Source organism: Colossoma macropomum, unplaced genomic scaffold (assembly GCF_904425465.1).
Source record: "Colossoma macropomum unplaced genomic scaffold, Colossoma_macropomum, whole genome shotgun sequence".
In the NCBI taxonomy this organism is placed as follows: domain Eukaryota; kingdom Metazoa; phylum Chordata; class Actinopteri; order Characiformes; family Serrasalmidae; genus Colossoma; species Colossoma macropomum.
The window spans coordinates 32,298,706-32,321,544 of NW_023494798.1; the positions used below are offsets into that span (position 1 = coordinate 32,298,706).

Sequence of the window (22,839 nt, forward strand, 5' to 3'; positions counted from 1 at the left end):
GGTTGAATTTAAGGTGGCAGTAACTTCAAGGTGGCAGTAGATTTAAGGTAGCACTGAATTTAAGGTGGCAGCAAATTTAAGGCATCAGTAAATTTAAGACGGCACTGAATTTAAGGCGGCATTAACATTAAGTAAGTAATTACTAAGTAACTTTAAGGTGGCAGTAAATTTAAGGTAGCACTGAATTTAAGTTGGCTGTATTAAGCTATCAGTAAAATCAAGGTGGCACTGAATTTAAGGTGGCAGTGAATTTAAGCTATCAGTAAATTTAAGGTACCACTGCATTTAAGCTCTCAGTAAATTTAAGGTGGCAGTATTAAGGTGGCAGTGACTTTAAGCTCTCAGTAAATTTAAGGTAGCACTGAATTTAAGGTGGCAGTAGATTTAAGGTGGCACTGAATTTAAGGTGGCAGTTTTACGGTAGCACCTAGCAACACATTACCATCCACCTTGGATACCATAGCAACCGCCTAGCAAAATCTAAGCAACACTTTAGCAACCATCAGCAGTCTTCCACCATTTCAACATTTTAACATAATTAGCTGGCTTCAGGAACTTTCCCTTACAAAGTGGATCTCTGTCAGTTTTCAATAACTTAATGTCACTGTTATTAGAACTACTCTTAAAAGAGGATTCCAGTGTAGGAGACTAGTGAACCTACAGTGTCTTCAGAGTTCATATATTTAATGTTGATGATGGTAAAATAGTGGTAAATCTGAAAACATACATTTTTATTATTTATGGATGGTTCCCATCACCACCACTGTAAACAACCCCAACTTGGCTAGTTTTCTTTAGAACAGAGCATTTTACACCAAACCTATGCTGACATTTTAGTGATCAAATTATGCTACAATTGTGAAATTGTGTGGTATTTTTCCTTTAACATAATTTTCTGTTCTTTTTTCTATTTCTGTAAATATTTCATAATGAACGGGCCAACAGAAAATCTGAAAAGCAAAAGCTTTTTTCCTTTTATTTTGAGGAAAACAACTTCAAATATTTGTAATTATTTGTGCTAAAAATAAATGATACATTATTATATAAATTAAAATATAATTATAATAATTATAATAAGTTACACAGTATGTTCACCAAAAAAGCAACTTCCTTATCTAGACTCTTCTGAGGAGCTTTTATTTTGTTCTAAAAAAACTTTCTATAAAACTTTTATTTTAGTTATTTTAGTTTGTCAGAAACATGTAAATAAAGGCCGTTTACACATGATACTGTTTTGCTCTTAATAAGCTTGCTCAATCGCACTGTTCCACCAGCTAAAATGAGATATTATTCTTTTTACTGTTGTCGCCTTTAAGACAGTAAAGCGGTTTCAGCTCTGGCCAGTAGGGGGAGCAGTGCTGTGGCGGTGCTACTGGCCGAGTGTTCGAACCCACCTGGTTCTGTCTGGGCGGGGAAGCTGACGTCGAATCCCTCGGGGAGCTCTATGGAGGTCAGGAAGCGGACGTGTCCGGTGTGTCCGTGAGCGGAGCCCATGGGCAGGAGGGGCGTCCTCAGTGACCCTGCCCCCACGCTGGACGACACAGGGGGGATGGACAGGGTCAGAACAACTCCCGCACTCGTCCCAATCCACAACACGTCCCGGCAGGCCAGCAGAGCCGTGATCCGCAAACACGCAGCTTTGTGCTGACGGATGATGGCGTCAGAGCCTGAGAGAGAGGGAGAGAGAGAGAGAGAGAGAGAGAGAGAGAGAGAGAGAGAGAGAGAGGAGAAAGAACAGAAATAATCACAGGTTATACTTTCATGGTTTGTTTTATAGAACGGGATTAATATAATCTGGGGTTATTTCCACAGCTTGTTTTACAGCACGATTAATATAAATTGGGATTATTCCTATGGTTTGTTTTATGGCACAGGATTAATATACATTGGGATTATAATTAAGGTTTGTTTTATAGCACAGGATTAATACACCTTGGGGTTATTTCTATGATTCATTTTATAGCATGGGACTAATATAACCTGGGCTTATTTCTACAGTTCTTCAGTTTACGGCAGGTAAAGGCTGCTGTAATCTTTCCTGACACTGAAGCCTGCAGTCTGTAAACATTACTGACATGGCGAATTCGGATGGGACAAAAATCGCGGAGAAGCACCTGCAATTATTACACTACCTCTCCCTGTAAAACAGATCTCGTCTGAATCATACTTAAGCCTCATAATAACTGCTTAACTACATAACACAAAATTTAGCGCTTGACATCGTCTAAGGAGATTTTAAAGGGGAATTAGCTGGATGTGCATTGAATGTGGGAAAAGCAGCTCTGATGCAAATCGGATTTCTATCTGTCAAACAGATTCACGCTCGGTGTACTGGGTGATTCCGCTCGCTGGCCACTTTATTCGAAACACTTACCCTCTAGGTCAACTCTGTAGGTGTACAGACTGTAGCCCATCTGTTGCTGCACAACTCTTTTCATGACTGGTCAGTTTCTGACCAAAAGACCACTGTCATGCAGATATCATTTGGGTGGTGGGCCATTCTCAGTGCAGCAGTGACACTAACATGGTAGCAGCTCTTAGAGGACGGCTAACAAAACTGTGCATCAACAGATGAGCTACAGCCTCTAAGGCCCAATCCCATTTCTTATTTTTACCCCTTCCCCTTGTTTTTGAGTGTCTCCTTGCCCCTTGGAACCTGGAGTCAACAGGCTACTAGCGCTGCTCTGTAGGCGACCCTGCCAGTCTGCAGTGACAGCAGAGGAGGGTAAAGTTCAGCTCCTCACTGCTGGGCTTTAGTTACATTTAGGGCATCATATGATCTTCAAAGAGGGGGGCAATTATTTATTATCACCCACCCCTAATTCTTCAGTGATACGAAGCTGAAGTCAGATATTCACCAGCTTCTTGTTCAAAGTTTTCCGTTCCACCTTAAATGGTGCAGCAGTTACATTCTGGTGCCTGAAACGTCACATCTGCTGCACCATTTAAGGTGGAATGGAAAATAATTGTCCCCCTCTTTGACGGCATATGATGTCCTAAATGTAACTAAAGCCCAGCAGTGCGGAGCTGAACTTTACCCTCCTCTGCTGGGCCTACCATTTAAGGTGGAATGGGAAAGTTAGCTAGCTAGCTACCAAGACATCAGCTACTACTAGTGATTTTTTTATGCTTGTTATGAAGAAAACGACCATAATACATTGAATCAACGTTAAACTAATATAATACAGTGATTATCGTAATTTTTTAACAGAGAAAATTCTCACATTTGTGGGCTTCTGTGGTCTCTTGTTCTCCATCTTGCCGTTTTTCTTTTTTTCTCATAACTCTCTGTTTGGAGTCTCTGAAAAACCTCCGTTTGGAGGACCATGTAGCCCCAACACTTCGCTCTACCCCTCTATCTCAACAAGAATCAGGACAACCTACCCCTAGACATGAGTGTGCAAAACGGAGGACTAAGGGCTGAGTGGTAGGGGCGAGGGGTGAAATGGGATTGGGCCTAACTGTACACCAGTAAGGTGGTGCTCCAGTAGAGCACATCGGCCTAACGCAGACAGAATGTGGATAAGTCTCATCTGTAGTTATGAGATGTGTGAAATGAAAACAGGCTAATAAACAGGCTGCATTCATACCTGCCAGCATCTTGTGCACTGCTGGAGCCACGTCCACCTCAGTGATGCTCTCATAGGTAGTGGAGTGATACAGGCGCACCTGAGCACTGCCCTGAAGAGCCACCCAGACACCCTGACCATAACTGACCATACAGGTCACACAGCGCCCGCTGTCCTGACCAACCTGGAATGAGTGCTGGGCACAGACAGACATAACACATGATTACATTTACGAAGAGATTAAACAGACTGTATGAGGTTTTCACTCTCATTATTACAGAGCGCATTAGGTTCAAAATGGTTTTTGAATAATTTATACTAATTACAGAATAATTCATAGTAGTTCATGAATAATGTATACTAATTAGAGAACAGTGTAAAAAACAAAGTCTTAATAATGCTTCAGTCTAGAGAAACTTCCTGACTCTGATTCCTTGACAGTGGTGGTGTCGGGCACCAGGAGGTCTCCATCATTAAGTGTAAAAAACAAATAAACTTTCTCAAAACTATCATAAAATAACGTCTCAAACATCAGGCAATGAAATCATAACATACAGTAACTTTCTGTGAGGGAGCTTTTAGAGGTGGACGTCTGGTTCCTATCACCACCACTGTGAAACAGTTCTGACTCTGTAAGTTCATGTAGAACGGAGCGTTTCACACCAAACCAATCTGAACGATCTTGATTGAATTATGCAGAAATTCTGAAGAATTTAGCTGAAGAATTAATTAGTGAAGTATTCCCTTCTGAACACTTTCAAAAGCTACTTCCATCTTCTGGAAACATCATCAGAAGGAGGTTTTCAGAGTCTTTAACCAGGAAACCTCACTTTAGATGCTACTGCAGCACCACTATGAGAGGCAGGTAGACGTGTTTATGACAATATAGCGATGGCTAAACTTCTCATTTGCCTGCAGGGCCTTTAAACTTAATTACTGAACACAGAACACTGCTTATTTGCTCTAGTGTACAAGTACATTTTCACAGACGTCCATATTAGTCTGTAATATTCTGTGTATGACAGTTTTTATAGTATATTTTATGGCACGTCTACTTGACCTGCATACGTACAGACATTCATATCTGCATATCACTGCTGTCGGAAGAAAACCTCCTAACTCCATTTCTGTTGTGTTTTAGTTTTTGACATAATTTGAAAATGTGGTCTAAAATGACTTGAAAAAAATTCTGGTTCCATTGACTTCCATTAAATGTAAACTAGGTTTTTTCCTTCTCCTGTAAAGTTACCATTTTGGAGATACAAGGTTTTGTTCCGACAACAGTGACATGTACAGATATCCACATCTCCTGAGCTCCTTTCACATGTTTTTATTATTACTCTTTGTTCTTTATTCTATTTATTGTATCATATTTTACTTTTCCCTTAGCTCAGTACTCGTTAATTGCCTGTGTGCTTGTCTGGTCTGTTTAGTATGTTACATGTGATACATTTGTGACTCACCGAGACAAATTCCTTGTATGTGTAACATATTTGGTGAAATAAAGCGGTTCTGATTCTGATTCTGAACAGTAGGTCTGTAGTCTAAGAGGTTACAGTAGCCAAGTGAGAATCAGGCTGCAGATAAAGACTCCCAGTTCATATTTCACACCATTTGTGTCAAATCCTTATTCCATAACAGTACAGTGCAGTATTTCAGGGTCAACCCGTGCTCGTGTGTCATTACTGTCATGAGAGAGGCGAGTTTTTTTGGTTTGTTTTTTCCCCCCACTAATTTTTTCTCTTTAAAAAGGTAATCTGTTTGTCAGTCAGCTGAGTCAGACAAATCACCACACAATTTTATGAACAAAAAAGATACGCAAGAGGTTAGAAAAGATGAATAACTAGTTCAAAAACTGACAAAAATGTCACAAATGCAGTTTCCTTCCCACAGCAATAATAATTTGTAACAAGTAACAAAGCCAGCATGTCTGTATAAGAAGTAATTGTGATTTCTACATTAAAACTACATAAAAAATAACACCACGAAATACATCATCGTAATACAACTGACTAGAATTGTCAGAATCTTTATTATTATTGCTATTTTTTAAATACCATTGAGCAGCTCTGCATTGTCACAAGGAAACGTCCACAACTTTCCAGAGTCCACCAGGTGGCACTATTTTACAGAAAAAGTGTCTCACCTCCTGAGCTAAAGTGCTGGTGTTAATGATGAGGATTCGGTTCTGGCAGCCACACCACAGTTTACCGGCCACAGGAACCATCTTAGTGACCGGTCCACTCGGGGAACCCAAACACAACGTCTGAGAACTCTGAGGATCCCAAAAACTACCTGTGAAGGAGAGACGGAGATCATTTGTTTATTTAATCATTATCGTCACTGTTAGTATTAAAGCATTCATTTCCTTTGAGCAACTGTTAACTACCATTTATGGCAGTAAAGCCACTTAAATGGGAATTACAGTGCGTTTTATTCTGACGTGAAACGGTTCACTGTAGAGAAACCTGCCGACTCAGGTTTCTTTACAGTGGTGGTGATAGGAACCAGGGGTCACCATGACTACAACACCAATATAGACATTTTATTTACTATTAAAACCATCAATGAACCGACACAAGTTTTTATACGGAATGCTGATGATGGCAACATAGCGATAAATCTGAAAAAAATAAGTTTTCTATGGGGACTATTTTGCCTCAGAACACCATGAAACAACGTCGCAGACATCAGGCAGTGAATTTACATCCATTTCATGTAGTAACTTTCTGTGAGGGAGCTTTTAGAGGTGGACGTCTGGTTCCTATCACCACCACTGTGAACATTTCTGACTGTAAGTTTCTCTAGAGCAGAGCGTTTCACACCAAACCACTCTGAATGACTCTGTTTACATCTTCACTGTTTAATTATACAGATTAACTAATTATACTTTTTTTTTATTGGTGGAATTCCCCTTTAAATTAGGGCCTGACTGATATTGATATTAAGGTTCTGATATATGTGTGTGTGTATATATATATATATATATATATATATATATATATATATAACTATCCAAATGACTATATTACACTACTAATACTATCCATATTAATTATATATATATATATATATATATATATATATATATATATATATATATATATATATAAATTAACAACAAAACTTCTAAGAATGCTGGGAAGCTTCACCCTCCACACAACAATATTTATGAATTAATATTTTGTAAGCTTGTACTGATTATCTGACACAAAAATCATATCAGTCAGAAAAGAACTGTTTTACAAAAACTAATTTTTGACCATATTAACCTATATCAGCAAAAGTAACTGGTGGAGCTTTCAACTCCTTAAAATCAGTATCAGTGGGAAATTTTGAGGTGCTGATTTGAGAGACGGTGCACATAAATGATGCAGTGTCGAAAAAGATAATATGCTAGTTCAGGCTAATTATCAATTATCAATAATCATGACTGTGAAACGGTGCTTACCTGCTTCCCTCTGATAAACAATCACTTCACCATTGGCAAGAGACACAAACACCTTGTTGTCAAGATACCTTGAATAAAAGAGACACAGAAAGCAGGACGTCACTTCCAGTTCGGTCATCGAAGGTCAGTAAATGGTGAACAGTAAACGGTGCACTGCTGGACTGGATGCTTACAGGATGCAGAGGATGGAGGCCGCGTGCTGCATCTTCATACTGTTCTTCCTGTTCCTGATGTTGTCTGAAGACTGGTACACATGGATGCTGGAAAGAGTTTAGGGTAAACATTGTTTAAGTCTCAAAACATACTGTTCACTCCACACAGTCCAGATACAACAATCCAGCTGCACTAATACTGTCTTTTGTGAAAAACACTGCAATTACATACACTGACCAGTCCACCTCCTTGTTTCTACGCTCGTTGTCCATTTTATCTGCTCCACTGACCATACAGGAGCACTTTGTAGTTCTACAGTTACAGACTGTAGTCCATCTGCTTCTCTGCACACTTTGTTACCCTGTTCTTCAGTGGTCAGGACCCCCATGGACCCCCACAGAGCAGATATTTGGGTGGTGGGTCATTCTCAGCACTGCAGTAACACTGGTGGTGGTGTGTTAGTGTGTGTTGTGCTGGTACGAGTGGATCAGACACAGCAGTGCTGCTGGAGTTTTTAAACACTGTTTCTAAACACTGTGTCCACTCACTGTCCACTCTATTAGACACTCCTACCTTGTCAGTCCACCTTGTAGATGTAAAGTCAGAGGCGATAGCTCATCTGCTGCTGCACAGTTAGTATTGGTCATCCTCTAGTCCTTCATCAGTGGTCACAGAACGCTGCCCACAGGACACTGTTGGCTGGATGTTTTTGGTTGGTGGACTATTCTCAGTCCAGCAGTGACACTGAGGTGTTTAAAAACTCCAGCAGCACTGCTGTGTCTGATCCACTCAGACCAGCACAACACACACTAACACACCACCACCATGTCAGTGTTACTGCAGTGCTGAGAATGATCCACCACCCAAATAGTACCTGCTCTGTGAGGGTCCATGGGGGTCCTGACCACTGAAGAACAGGGTAAAAGGGGGCTAACAAAGTATGCAGAGAAACAGATGGACTACAGTCTGTAACTGTAGAACTACAAAGTGACCCTATATAGTAAGTGGAGCTGATAAAATGGACAATGAGTGTAGAAACAAGATGAACACTTAATGAAGTGGCTGGTTGGTATATATCCACCTATTCAGCCTACAGCAGTTTAGCTCCGCCCATTCATGCTAAAGTTACAAGGAGCGTTTCACCCCAAACTACTTTCTGAATGATGCATAATACATGGCAGCCAAACAGAACAGAGCTCATTTACATATATCAGTCTTAAAGGGACAGTAACAAAACAGCTTCTTTAATTCTAAGGGATAAAGAGAGGGTGGAGAATGTTCATGTAGAAGCTAATTAAGACCATTTTTGGTACATAACTTCACACAGATGTTGTAATTCAAGCTCAAAGGGAAAAAATAAAACAAGAAAAAGATGGTGCATTAAAGCAGTAAGCCACTAGAGGCTGTGCGTTACTGTGATTTTGTCACGGGAAGGGTGTTCGTGGAGTGCCTTAAACTCCCTTCCCTGTGATAAAATCGCAGTAATGCAGAGCCTAAAGTGGCTTATTGCTTTTATAAAACGGTGGTCAACATAAAATAAGATAAAATACACATTTTTTCAGAAAATATTTTATGTTATTATTGATAATAATCAACTTAAACAAGTATTCCGCCAAGAAATGTAGTTCCTTTAGAGTTGGTATCATTGCCAAGCTGAATGGACCACTGAATGAGAAGAACGTTCAGCTGGCCATCACTGTATATTGTGGTCATTTCATAAACTGTTTTTTATGGTATAACAATGAACATATGATAACACAGCACTGTTTGATGCAAAAACCTTTGCTTTATAAGCACTTTTTGGTCACCAAATTACCACCGAGTCTTATTTAGCACCAATCCAGCGGCGCCCTCTTCTCACACTGGGGCTGAATCTCAAATGGCTCCCTGCTCCCTACATAGTGCACTACGTAGGAGTTTAAATACTGGATCCTGCAGCCCAACAGAGCAAAATACAGCTAAGAAACAGTCATTTGGGATGACAAATGATGCATTATTTGGCTGTAGAGGCCTAAACTTTCATAGCTAGAACACTATTTAGGGAGCACAGAGTCGTTTGGGATTCAGCCTGGGTTTGACACGACTTTTGACTGAAACACGAACATTGAAGTGTGTAAGACATTCAAGTGACATTTTTTAGATTTTAATACTGTTGTTTTACAGTTAATCATACCATCATAAAATCATACTTTAATTCAAGCCTGTGATATTAATGATGGAGTTGTATCTTTTAGCCTGTTAGCTAGCTGACCAGCCTGGTTCTAGTTAAGAACATAAGTCGTCAGCCCCTCCATTTAAAAGAAAAAACAGGTTCTTACTTCATCAGTACACTCGGTGGCCCATGCCAGCAGGATTAGAGTCAAAGATTATTCCATGAGGGTTTTTTCACGCTGTGGCGTATTAATATACAATTCAGTCGTTGTGAGGTGGTCACAGGCGTGCGTATATCATGGATTTTACAACAGCTTCAAACGTGGCTCAGCTGATCAGATTTTCGGATCAGAACTATCCGTTTTATAAGGGCCCTTTAATCCCTATTTGACAAGGCTAATGCAAATGAGTTAATGGAACCAGTTACTGCCCACCGCTGATTAGAATTGTTTCATATATTTTTGCCCAAGTCTTCTGTGGAAGAGAAGACAGACAGGAAATGTCTTTTCACGTCAGAGTGAATCAGCATGTTGTCTGTCGAGCAGCATTCCTAAAACTTTAGTTTACGGAAAACTGCAGCATTTTCAACGTAATCTGTCTACTGCGTCTGTAGGGTTCGCTCAGTCATCACAGACAATCATTTTGATCCTTATTTCATAAAAGAACGGAAAGTCTGTTGACCTAAAACACTTATAAACTTAGAAAGGGTTTAAAACAAATTATAATTCTTTTTGGCTCATAAAACCACACAAGCATAATAAAAACTAAAATATAAGAGATATGTAGAACACAGGCCCAAGTTTAGTGTGAGTGAGAGGGTGAAAAGGAAAAAGCCTGAGGTGAGTCATGGAGAACAGGCCCAGACATGAAGTAATGACTGTGTTTAGGTGTGGAAGGGTGGGGAGGGGGGCTGTTGAAGGTAGAGTTGAAGTGAGGACAAGGTTGTTTGAGGTGAGAACAGGCAAAAAAATCCCTAAACAAAGACTTCTTACGGGTTTTTCTCAAATCTACTTCACGTTTATGCTCATTTGGTGTGCAGGCTGCGATCGTGGCCGATTATTTGGAGTATAAAAAGGGAAAATGTACTATTTGTGAACTCAAAATGGATGCAAAAGTTGAACATTGTGGTCTGTAACAGAGTTGCAGACCATAATTTTGAGAAATTAAATTCTCTGGTTTGAAAGAGCAGCGAAATTTGATTGTCACAATTTTTATGAATTTTCATGGTGTCTTTGTGCCATTGGTGGTCTATTTTGGAGGTAGAGAAATGATGCTCAACTATTTGAACACTAACCAAAACGGCTGTGAAAACAACTTTTTAAAATAATTCTGAATTTATTAACCAAAATGATCAAATGGAATCGAATTGTGGTCAAAACTGACATTTCCTGATGCACTAGATTAAAATGCTAAATAATTAGTGAATCAATTCATAAAGACAATTGATATTTCATGATGTACTAATTTCCTAAAGCAGTGGGTTCCAACTTCCTAAAGAATCACTGAATTGATTCCTAATGAAAAATGACATTTAATGAAGCACTGAATCATTTTCTAAAGAATCACTGAATCAATTCATAATGAGTAATGACATTTCACGGATCACCGATTCATTTCCTGAAGAATCACTGAATTGATTCATAATGAACATGGATATCGTGATGCACTGAATTATTTTCTAAAGAATCACTGAATCAATTCATAATGAATAATGACATTTCACGGATCACCGATTCATTTCCTGAAGAAACACTGAATTGATTCATAATGAACATGGATATTGTGATGCACTGAATCATTTTCCTAAAGAATCAATGAACGAAGCATAATGAATAATGACATTGCATGAAGCACTGATTCATCTCCTAAAGAATCATCGAATCGATTCATAATAAAAAATTTCATTTCAGGAAGCATGGATTCATTTCCTAAAGAATCACTGAATCAAATCATAATGAAACCGGATAAATCCCGATGTTTTGAATCATTTCCCTAAGGAATCACTGAATTCAGTCATTGTGTGGATTTACACCCCTGCTAATCCAATTAGTATTCAGTTACAGATAAAGACTGAAAATGCTTGTCTGTAATGGTCACCCACCAGCCGTCCTCGGTGCCGAGCCAGACGGAGCTCTGGTAGGCCTCGGGGTCAATGCTCAGCAGGTCCTCAAGGCTGGCGCGGGTGAAGGACCCCCTGCTGGAGCGGCGCATCGCCCGCCCGTCCATCGGGCTCTCGGCGCTCAGCCGCTGCGCCCCGAATGTGCTGGACACGGGAAACTCCTGCTCCTCCTCTGAACTCGTGGTCTCTGTAGCCATGTCCTTACAGCCTGCCGCCTCATCATCTGAGAGGGAAGAGTTTATTTATTTAATTAAACTACTTTTATAATTACAGCAAAGCTTTTACGTCCCTCAAAATGAAAACTAATTGGATCATATTGGATCACAGCTATAGCAACTAGCAATATGAATTTGCCTTTGTTCAATATTACACTCTCACTGGCCACTTTATCAGAAACCCCTACAGAATCTCATGCTGTTATTAGAGCACCACTGCATCTCAATTCTTCAAGTAAAAGAAATGGATTTTTTTCCCTGTGAAACAAGAGATACTGCGGTAGTTAGAAAGCTCCAGTCTGGCAATGTGGATTGTTTGCTTTTCTCATCAAACTACTGAGTTTTCCTGCTGCCTGGCGTAAAGATATAAGACTATACGGTGTATATAATCTTATATGTACTTATTATACCCCATTTCCAAAAAAGTAATGCTGTGCAGAATGTAAATAAAAATAGAATGCAATGATATACAAATCATGTAAACCATATTTTTAAAGGAAAATTCTACAAATACAGCCAATCAAATGTTGAAACTGAGAAATTGTATTGTTTTTGAAAAAAAATATACCCATTTTGAATTTGATGCCAACAACACGTTCCAAAAAAGTTGGGACGGGGGCCTGTTTACCACTGTGCTTCATCACCTCTTCTTTTCACAGCACTCTGTAAGCATTTGGGAACTGAGGAGACACTGCTGTAGTTTAGAAAGTGAAATGTTTTCCATTCTTGTTTGAAAAAGATTTCAGCTGCTCATCAGTTCGGGGGTCTCATTTGTCATATTTTTCACTTCATAATGCACCAGATGTTTTCAGTGGGTGACAGGTCTGGACTGCAGGCAGGTCAGTTTAGCACCCGGACTCTTGTAATATGGAGCCATCCTGTTGTAATACGTGCAGAATGTGGTTTGACATTGTCTTGCTGAAATAATCAAGGCATTCCCTGAAAAAGACGTCGTCTGGATGGCAGCATATGTTGCCAAAACATGTTTATATCGTTCAGCATTAATGGTGCCTTCACAGATGTGCAGGTCACCCATGGCATGTGCACTAATGCCCCCCTATACCATCATGAATACTGGCTTTTGAACTGTACACTGATTTGTCGGACACTTTTCCACTTCACCTCATTCCATTTTAAATGAGCTGGAAAAAGAAAAGCAAAAGTTGTTGCACTATTTGATGGTGCAGTCTTTCACAGAGTGGTGAAGTCCTCCTCATCTTTACTTCTGAGACACTCTTTTATTCTCAATCATGTTACTGACCTGTTGCCAATTAACCACCTGTGTTTTTTTAGCATTACACAACTTTACCAGCCTTTTGTTGAACGCAATATAATACTGAATTGTAGCAAAATAATTTAAATATAATGAATTGTGAACTCTTGTGAAATGTAAAACTTCATGATGCACTAAATCTTTCCTAAAAAACTGTAATTAAATTGTCAAGGTCAGAGACTTATACCTGTGTTGGGACATACTGGGCACAAAGGCTGAATCTGAGCTGTTTATCATGAGTAAAGGCAGTAATTACACGTGGAGGAGGCAGCATGGAGTCAGTGAATATCCTCAAAATACAATCATCAGAGTGAATGTGAGTACATTGAGAGTGTTCAGTGAGACTCACTGCCGTAGCTGGAGGAGATGGTGGAGTGCGACGCCTGGCTCTGCAGTGTGGATGAAGGACTTGGGGAATCTTCATCGTCAGTATCGTCGCTGTCAAAAGGCACCAGTTCTGGGATGGGGGCCGTGGGGGGCTCGCTGAGCTCCAGAGAAGAGCCTGAGATGGAGATGTGAAGCTGAGGCTGCTGAGGCTGGGTGGAGGGGGTCGGGGGCGGTTCGGAAGGGGCGGCGGGGGCAGAATGCCTGGACTCCACACGCTCTCTGGGGCTATAAAAAAGAGACTGATGAGCTATGCTGAGTGACAAAACACACATTTCCCTTTTACCCCAAAATGTAGTCGATCAGCCAAGACATGTTTAGTGTCTTAGGTTATATCCTGTATCTACAATAATAAAGTAAATACTAAAATAAATAAAATCGGTATAAAAAAAAAAATGACCACCTCCTTGTTTCTACGCTCATTGTCCATTTTATCAGCTCCACTTACTATATAGGTGCACTTTGTAGTTCTACAGTTACAGACTGTAGTCCATCTGTTTCTCTGCATACTTTGTTAGCCCCCTTTTACCCTGTTCTTCAGTGGTCAGGACCCCCATGGACCCTCACAGAGCAGGTACTATTTGGGTGGTGGATGTGTGTGTTGCGCTGGTATGAGTGGATCAGACACAGCAGTGCTGCTGGAGTTATGAATATGTGAAGATATGAATAGAGTTTTTAATAATTGATACGGTGGGCACCCCACTGACTGTTTGCCACAGCTGGTCCACCCTGGGACCACCAGATTATTGACCTGCATACAAACTGTAACTAGTTTTTTAATCTTCTCAAACAGATTTTAAATGCACAGAGCCTTTTATTTTGGAAAAGACAAATATTACAAACAACTGAGAGAAAAAAATAATGACTAGGCCTGATATAAAATGATTTTATAGAAAATGTTGTTGCTGACGCTGAGCTGGATTAAATGATTTACTAATCTAATTTACAGAGTATAATAGAAGAAAGGAAGGAAAAGTAAGGAAATTGGACTGTGAGTGGAAAATGAGTGATGAAATGTGGAATTTTGTCTATAACTCTGCTTAAACACCGGTGGGCCGCCCAGAAAACGCTGAGCAAAACGCCAGTGGACCACCAGCTCTGCCATCAGCAGGCCAACAGCGGCCCTCTATCCTCCTGCTATCAGGGATTGCACTTAAGTGATGAGCTCAGACTGTGGGTGGTTTATGCAGAGCGCCGTGTCGTGAGCACACTGTGCACAGACAAAACAACAACAACAACAACAACACTGGGAGTCGTAGGCTGACCTGCTCTTGAGTCCTGGTACAGCGGCGATGCAGATGATGCGTGCGGAGCAGACGGCGATGCAGGCCTCCACCGTGGGCTCGTCCCGAATATTCAGCAAACACACCTGACCCACATAACCGTCGCTGTTACACACCCACACCTCGTAGGTGTTCTCTGGGCAGCTGTGGCTGGGAGAGGCGCAGGAGAACTGCATCCCGCTGCGAGTCTTCATGATGGGAATGGCTTTCAGAAACTCAGGGTCCCACTGGTCCTTATTCATCGCTAAAGAAATGAGGCAGCAGAACAAACATAAACACTGTTATTAAAAAAAATTACACAGGTAGAGCACAGTGCAAACATAAGACCACCAAAAAATCCTGGACAGTTTGTGGGCAACAAGTGTTTACTTGCTCAGAAAATGTAGGGATATTGGAATCATATCAGGATCAGCAAATTTTTTTGTATATATTCTTCTTTTTATATCACCCTCATTATTATAACTGTCCTGTACTGTGCGAGTGCTACTGGCTGCTAACTTTCCTATGGGATCAATAAAGTATCCATCCATCCATCCACATTCAAATCCAATTCCAAAATAGTTGGGACTGTATGTGAAATGCAAATGAAAACAGAACGCAGTGACTTGCAAATAAATCCACTTTGACTTGCGTTTGAACGAAACGGTACAAAGAGAAGATATGAAAGTTCTATCTTATCAGTGTCGTTGTTTTTTTGTAAATATATGTTCATTCTGGAATTGATGCCTGTAACATGTTCCCAAAAAGTTGGGACAGGAGCGATTCAAGGCTAGGAACATTATGAATTTTCAAAAAACATCTCATACAGGTGACGCAATTATGCTTATAAAAGGAGCATCCCAGAAAGGCTGGGTCCTTCATGAACAAGGATGGCTGATGAGCAAGCGATTCCAAGGATTTTAGGTACTTCATCCTCTAAAGCGCATCAAATGACTCAGGAAATCCGGAGAAATCCCTGTGTGTAAATGAAAAGTCTGAACACCACAATTGAATGCCTGTGACCTTTGAACCCTCAGACTACAATAAAAACAGCACGCCTCTGTGATGGATATCACCGTATGGGCTCGGGAGTACTCTGACAAACCACTGTCAATAAACACCGTCTGTCGCTGCATCTACAAACGCAGGTTAAGACTGTACCATGCATGTTAACAGCGTCCAGAAACACCGCCGACTTCTCTGGGCTCAAGCTCATCTGCAATAGACTGATGCACCATTGAGACGTGTATTGTGGTCTGACGAGTCCAGCTTTCAGATTGTTTACGGGAATAGTGGATGTTGTATTCTCCGAGACAAAGAAGAAAAGGACCATCCAGAATGTTACCAGCGTAACGTTCAAAAGCCAGCGTCTGTCATGGTGTTGGGGGGGTATTAGTGGATAACTTGATCATCTAAAGGCACCATGAATGCTGAACACTTTTTAAAGCAACTTATTCTGCTTTTTTAGATGCCGTCTTTTTCAGGGACGTCCATGCTTAGTTCATCATGACATCACCAAGAAACATTTGACAAGCGTTACAAAAGCATCGCTATGTAATCAGAGAGTGCAGGCGTAAAACTGACCTGCCTACGGTCCAGAACTGTCTCCTATTAAAAACGTGTTTCTTATTAAGCTCGAAATACGCATGTATATTGTGTACACAAACATTCACTGCCGTTCAAAAGTTTGGAAGTTTGGAATATCTTTATTGGTTTTATATTCAATAACATTTATTCAATATTTTGAGTATTTTGAGAACAACACAAATTTATGAAATGCAGATATTCTGCCTCAAGATTTGATCATTACTTCTGAAATATTAGCCTTTAGGCATTCTGGACATTAATATGTTATGACTTTATTCTTGGTCTTTTGGTCAGATTTTTTGATCAGATTTTTAAAAATATAGTCATTCGCAAAGGTTTCGGTGCCCCGGTCATATGACATGTTTTGTTGGTGTTCTAAGAGAAAATAAGTTATACATCCTCTAGAGAGAACACACTTCTGCATATTTTAATACACTATTTACTGTTTACTGTCCATACAGGACAAAACAAAAACAAAAGTGTGGAAAGGTTACAGCACATTTTGTATTTTATGTTTGTTCGTTTGATTTCCATTATGTTAAATTCAGCAAATAAAGCAAAATTGTGCATTAAAATTGCAGAAAGATGCCATTTTTAAGTCTGTTCTCTTATTCTTATTTTTAGAAAATCAACAAAATATGAAAGTGTCCAAATTGTTTTGTTTTTTTTTAACAGCTTTTAAACTACTAATTAGTTAAAACCTTTATTTTCTTAAGACAAACATCTTAGAATCATTTTATACATTTTTCTGCACCCAAATTGGTTTTATATTAATTAACACACTGATTTCAAACTTCAGAACTTTAGTTCAAACATCTTTTTTCAGTTCAGTTTCTTAGACTAAAAAATCAGTTGGGCTATTAGTTGGTCTTGTTAACAGTTAATCACTAATAATAATAATGATAATAATAATAATAATAATAATAATAATAATAATAATAATAACAATAACTATTATTACCCAGCTTCTTCTTGGCCTCCTCAAAGGCCTGTTCGAAGTTGCTGCGAGCGTCCGGACTGCTGAACTCGAAGATGAAGGTGCTCTCAGCGGACGCTGTGGTCAGCTCCAGCTTGGTGGGCAGGAAGGTCATGCTGAAGGCCAGAGACTGTTTCTCAGCCAACTCCCTGTGCACCGACGCCATCAGGTCCTTTATCACATCATCCAGACTCTGAGGGAGGGAAAGAATGAGACATATTAACACGTTTATTGGGCAGATATAGACAAACTTTTACAACAATAACCACAACAAAGGTTTTGTATCGTAAACAAAGAATATTAATTACAAAGATATACTCATTGTGTTGTAACTACCTCATACTACTTAGTGCGACACCTGCACTCGTGTAAATACAACAAATCTGTCTTATATGTTATTTAAATATGCAAATATATTAACTTCTATTTCCACTCTCTGATACTTTACCCTTCTGTCTAATTCATTATTTCTGCCTGATTTATATAAGTTTATGTGCAAGTATGTGTCCTGATACTGTAACACTGCAATTCAGGATCTATTTATTTATTTCTTCCTTTCTTCATTCATTCATTCATTCCTTCCTTCCTTCATTCTTTCCCTCATTCATTCATTCATTTCTTCCTTCCTTCATTCAGTCACTCCTTCATTACTTCCTTCATTTATTCTTTTATTCATTCCTTTCATTCATTCATTCATTCATTCATTCATTCATTCATTCATTCATTCCTTCCCTCCTTCCTTCATTCATTCACTCCTTCATTCATTCAATCCTTCATTTACTCCTTCCTTTATTCATTCCTTTCTTCATTCTTTCCTTCCTTCCTTTATTCTTTCCCTCATTCATTCCTTCCTTCATTCTTTCCCTTATTCATTCCTTCCTTCATTTATTCCTTCCTTTATTCATTCCTTCATTCTTTCCTTCCTTCCTTTATTCTTTCTCTCATTCATTCCTTCCTTCCTTCATTCTTTCCCTCATTCATTTCTTCCTTCCTTCCTTCATTTATTCCTTCCTTCCTTCATTCATTCATTTCTTCCTTTATTCCTTCCATGCTTCATTCGTTCATGTCTACATTCCTTTTTTATTCATTCCTTTCCTCAGTCCTTCATTCATTCATTCTTTCCTTCATTCCTTCCTTCCTTTATTCATTCCTTCATTCATTCCTTTATTCCTTCATTCATTTATTTGTTCCTTCATTCCTTTCTTCATTCTTTCCTTCCTTCCTTCCTTCATTCCTTCCTGTATCTATCTATCTATCAATCAGAGGGTAAAAAATCTTACGTAGTGCAGCTTTACTGAATCTTTTCTACTGATTAACTCCTGAATGTTAATGTGCAGCACAGCTCTGTGAGCTCCAGTTCGCTGCGTTTGGGTGTTTCTAACTGACCTGGTGAGGAAAGCTGAGCGTTTCTGACAGTTTGCTGATTTGGCCGAGTGTACTGAGGTCCTCATCTAGTCGGCTGATCGTTTTCTGGATCGTGTCCCTGTTAGTGGCCTGATTAGAGCCTGCAGAGAGGAAACCATTCAGAGTAAAGTATAAACTTCAACTCCCATAATCCTCCAGCTCACCTCATCTGAATCGGCCGACTTACCTTTCACTAATTCTATATCCTCCAAAGGCAGTTTCCATAGAAACTTGTATTTACTTGAGGTGTCAATGACACTAGCAGCGGTGTATCTGAAACAGTTTAACACAGACAAATCAGACTGAGGTACTCGGACTGTTTTACATACAGTGTTGGACAAACTGGCAGACAACTCGAAACCATTAGAGCACAAAGCAGGACAAGGACAAGCAGTGGCATGACTTTGTGAACAATAAAGAAGAAAATGCATCAGCTGTGTTGAAACTGCAGGTAAATCTGATCACAGGCAGAGAAGTTTCACCAGAAAATCTTCCAAAGGTGCTGTTTTGCAATCTGTCCACTAGGGTGCAGCACAGCACTAACACACTGATCTGCACAGCCGTAAAGGTAACCTTTCTGATGAAAAGAGAACGTCTGAGAACGTGAGAGACTCACAGACTCATGGAGCTCCTCCGTAACGAACCGGACTTCCTCTTCAGAGTCGTACAGATCAACAGATCAGTAAACAAAAACAAAGAACGATCCTTCTTCCCTCCTACTGACTTCTACAGGGGGAGAGGGGGGGAGAGAGAGAGAGAGAGAGAGAGAGAGAGAGAGAGAGAGAGAAAGAGCAAGAGACGAGAGAGATATGAGAGAGAGTGGAGTTAGAGAAAGAGGAGATAGAGCAAAAGAGAGGGGAAAGAGAAAGAGCATGAGACAAGAGAACAAGAGAAAGATGAGAGAGAGAGAGCGAAAGGGAAGAGAGAGAGAGAGAGACAGACAAGAGGGGGGGAGAAAGAGCAAGACACGAGAGAGGGACGAGAGATAGAAAGAGAGAGATGGAGGGAGGGAGACAAGGGAAGAGAGCGAGAGAGAGACAGACAAGAAAGGGAGAGAACGAGAACAAGAGAGAGGTGAGAGAGAGAAATGGGAGAGGAGAGAGATTGAGGGAGGGTTACGAGAGAGAGAGAAAGGAAAGAGAGTGAGAGACAGACAAGAAGGGGAGAGAGGAGAGAGAGACAGAGATTGAGAGAGGGAGAGATAGAAAGGAGAGAGAGAGTTAGAGAGAGACAGACAAGAGGGGGAAAGGAGTGCAAGAGACAAGAGAGAGAAATGGGAGAGAGAGATTGAGGGAGGAAGACGAGAGAGAGATGAGACAAAAAGAGAGAGAGACGGGGAGGGAGAGAGAGAGAAAGGGAAGAGAGAGCGAGACAGACACAGATGAGAGGGAGAGAAAGAGCAAGAGATGAGAGAGAAATGAGAGAGAGATTGAGGAAGGGATAGAGAGAGAAAGGGAAGAGAGGGAGAGAGAGCAAGAGAGACACAGACGAGAGGGAGAGAAAGAGCACGAGATGAGAGAGAAAGATAGAGAGAGATAGAGGGAGGGAGAAAAAAAGAGTGTGAAAAATGAGAGAGAGACAGACAGTGATGAAAGGATGTCAGATTTGGAAGGGCGAGGGAGAGAAATGGAAGAAGAGAAGAAAAAGAGAGAGAAAGCCAAAAGATTTTAAGGAAAGAAAAAGAGTATGGAAGAAAGAGGGAGAGTATGGAAGAAAGAGAGAGAGTATGGAAGAAAGAGAGAGAGTATGGAAGAAAGAGGGAGAGTATGGAAGAAAGAGAGAGAGTGCGAGTAATGGAAGAGGAGCAGAAAAGGAGAGAAGAAAGGAGAGAACGAGTGAGTGTTTAATAGAAACATCACATCCCATGTTGGTCTGTTTTCAAACACTTGTATAAACGTTTATTTCTCCTCTCTTACCGCCTCCATCACCATCTCCTGCCTGAGGAACTTCCTCTGAGGATTCAGGATCTGAGAGGAACCACATCGTTATTTCAGGTGATGCAGCAAGACAGACTGATATCTGATAACTCGACACTCCCCCTCCTCCTCTACCCACCCATCCCGCGTGATGGCGTGAATACGAGTGAAGTAATCATGTTAAATGCTGAGTCTTACGTGCTCCACTCCCTCTATATGTGCCTCAATCTCCTGCATGACCCGCGTCTCCCGCTCCACCTCCTCCGCATTCCGCCGGCCCTTATTGATCTTCTCAGCCAGCTGCTTTATGTTCTTCTGAGCATCCAGCAGGAACGGGTGGTCCGGGTGGTCTTCTGGAGTGTGTTTCAGCAGGTCCTGTCACACATACACACAAGGCTAGCTCACTGGCCATTTTATAAGAAACACCTACCCAGTGATTCCACTCACTGGCCACTTTATTAGAAACACCTACCTCTGGCCACTTTATCAGAAACATCTACCTTATACTTCCACTCACTGGCCACTTTATTAGAAACACCTACCTCTGGCCGCTTTATTAGAAACGCCTAACTTGTGCTTCCACTACTGGCCACTTTATTAGAAACACCTACCTTGTGCTTCCACTCACTGGCCACTTTATTAGAAACGCCTAACTTGTGCTTCCACTACTGGCCACTTTATTAGAAACATCTACTTCTGGCCACTTTATTAGAAACATCTACCTTGTACTACCACTCACTGGCCGCTTTATTAGAAACGCCTACCTCTGGCCACTTTATTAGAAACGTCTACCTTATACTTCCACTACCTGGCCACTTTATCAGAAACACCTACTTTGTGATTCCACTCCCTGGCCACCTTATTAGAAACACCTACCTTGTACTTCCACTCACTGAACAGTTTATGAGCTCCATCATCCTTATACGTCCACTATATAGTTACAGACAAACCCCCACCTCATTCATCACTGGTCAGTTTCTGACCACAGGATTGCTGCTAACCAGATTTATTCAGGTTGTGGATCACTCTCAGCACAGCAGTGGCACTGATATTGTAGTGTGGGTGGTCAGTGCTATGGTGAGAGTGGTCCACAACCCTAAATATCCAGCCAAGAGTGGTTCTGTGGTCAGAAGCTGACCTGACTGAAGATAAAACTCTGAATCAACGAATAGGCTACAGTCCCCAACTGTACAACAACAAAAACAGAAGACTGAAGATGGAAGATTAAGGAAACAAGAAATATAATATCATTTATGAATTGGCAAATAGAAACGGTGGAGGGAACTGGAAAACTTCTGCAACTCACTTTGACCAGCAGCTCGTATCGTGGGATGCGCTGGACAGGTTTGATCATCAAATCCCCCAAAGCCTGCTTCTCCTTATTCTCACGCATACTTTGCTGTAAGAGAGAGACGATTATCCGAGATCAATACAGATGAATAGAGAGAACTCTAGATGTATTTACGGTGGTGAACCTTGACCTTTAGAGCTAGACCTTCAGTTCAGGCCAAAAATGGCACAACACAGTCAGGAAAAGAGAAAAAAATCACCTCTATGAAAAAGTTCATTTGTGCTTGCACCAATATGGTATTTCAAAGCTAAACATGAAGCGTATATTCAATTTTTTGGCCATTCTAGATTAAACAGGGACATTTAAAGCTTTTACAAAGAAATTACATATATTTTTGAAGCTTGTAAAATATATTAACATATATCGTCGCTGTCCAAAGAAAAACAAGTATCTCCAAAACAGTAACTTTACAGGAGAGGGCAAAAACACTCTTACCTTTCAATGGAAGTCAATGTAAAGAGATGTTATTCCAAGTGATTTTAGAGCATTTCTATTGGTCCATGCATCATAGATTTTTGACACAATGTAAAGGACAGTTGGTGAGTTGAAATGACAAGAAAATGAAACATCAACAAAAATGGAGATACATGGTTTCCTTTGGACAGTGACGATATATTGTGTTCTATTTGTATTTTACATCTCGCTGCTGGAACAAAACCTCGTATCTCCAAAATGGTAACTTTACAGGAGAAGGAAAAAACATACTGTTACTTTTATTTTTAATGTAAGTCAATGGAACTTTTTCCCAAGTAGTTTTGGGCCGTTTCTTTTGGTCCACTCATCATAAAATCATCATCTTCAGACAGCGACGATATGTAGTTGTTTCACAGCGAGTCCATCAGTAAAGAGACCTGGGTTTTCCATTCCTAACAACTACCTGGAACCTGGTTTGACTATGACTCATATTAAGTTAGTGATGTATCTAGAACTTGTAGAAGGCCTACACACTTAAAAAGATGGTTCTTCAAGGGTTCCTTAGTAAAGAAAATAGTTCTACATATAACCATGAACACTCAAACACTGCATGC

The 22,839-nt window shown here is 40.3% G+C and overlaps 1 protein-coding gene across 1 annotated transcript in view; it reads right to left on the minus strand.

Annotated features, from left to right (window-relative positions):
* LOC118817921 (rho guanine nucleotide exchange factor 17-like) overlaps positions 1–22,839 on the minus strand; it is a 165,374-nt gene that overhangs the window by 807 nt on the left and 141,728 nt on the right. Inside the window, exons 6-20 of the mRNA XM_036584933.1 lie at positions 21,767–21,859; positions 20,659–20,835; positions 20,461–20,511; positions 19,161–19,270; positions 18,732–18,817; positions 18,527–18,645; positions 17,126–17,333; positions 14,581–14,842; positions 13,281–13,543; positions 11,426–11,666; positions 7,194–7,280; positions 7,021–7,088; positions 5,716–5,864; positions 3,591–3,765; positions 1,395–1,667 (exon numbers count right to left, since the gene is read on the minus strand). Of these exons, the coding sequence (XP_036440826.1) occupies positions 1,395–1,667; positions 3,591–3,765; positions 5,716–5,864; positions 7,021–7,088; positions 7,194–7,280; positions 11,426–11,666; positions 13,281–13,543; positions 14,581–14,842; positions 17,126–17,333; positions 18,527–18,645; positions 18,732–18,817; positions 19,161–19,270; positions 20,461–20,511; positions 20,659–20,835; positions 21,767–21,859 (2,362 nt within the window). The remainder of the gene's footprint in view (positions 1–1,394; positions 1,668–3,590; positions 3,766–5,715; positions 5,865–7,020; positions 7,089–7,193; positions 7,281–11,425; positions 11,667–13,280; positions 13,544–14,580; positions 14,843–17,125; positions 17,334–18,526; positions 18,646–18,731; positions 18,818–19,160; positions 19,271–20,460; positions 20,512–20,658; positions 20,836–21,766; positions 21,860–22,839) is intronic.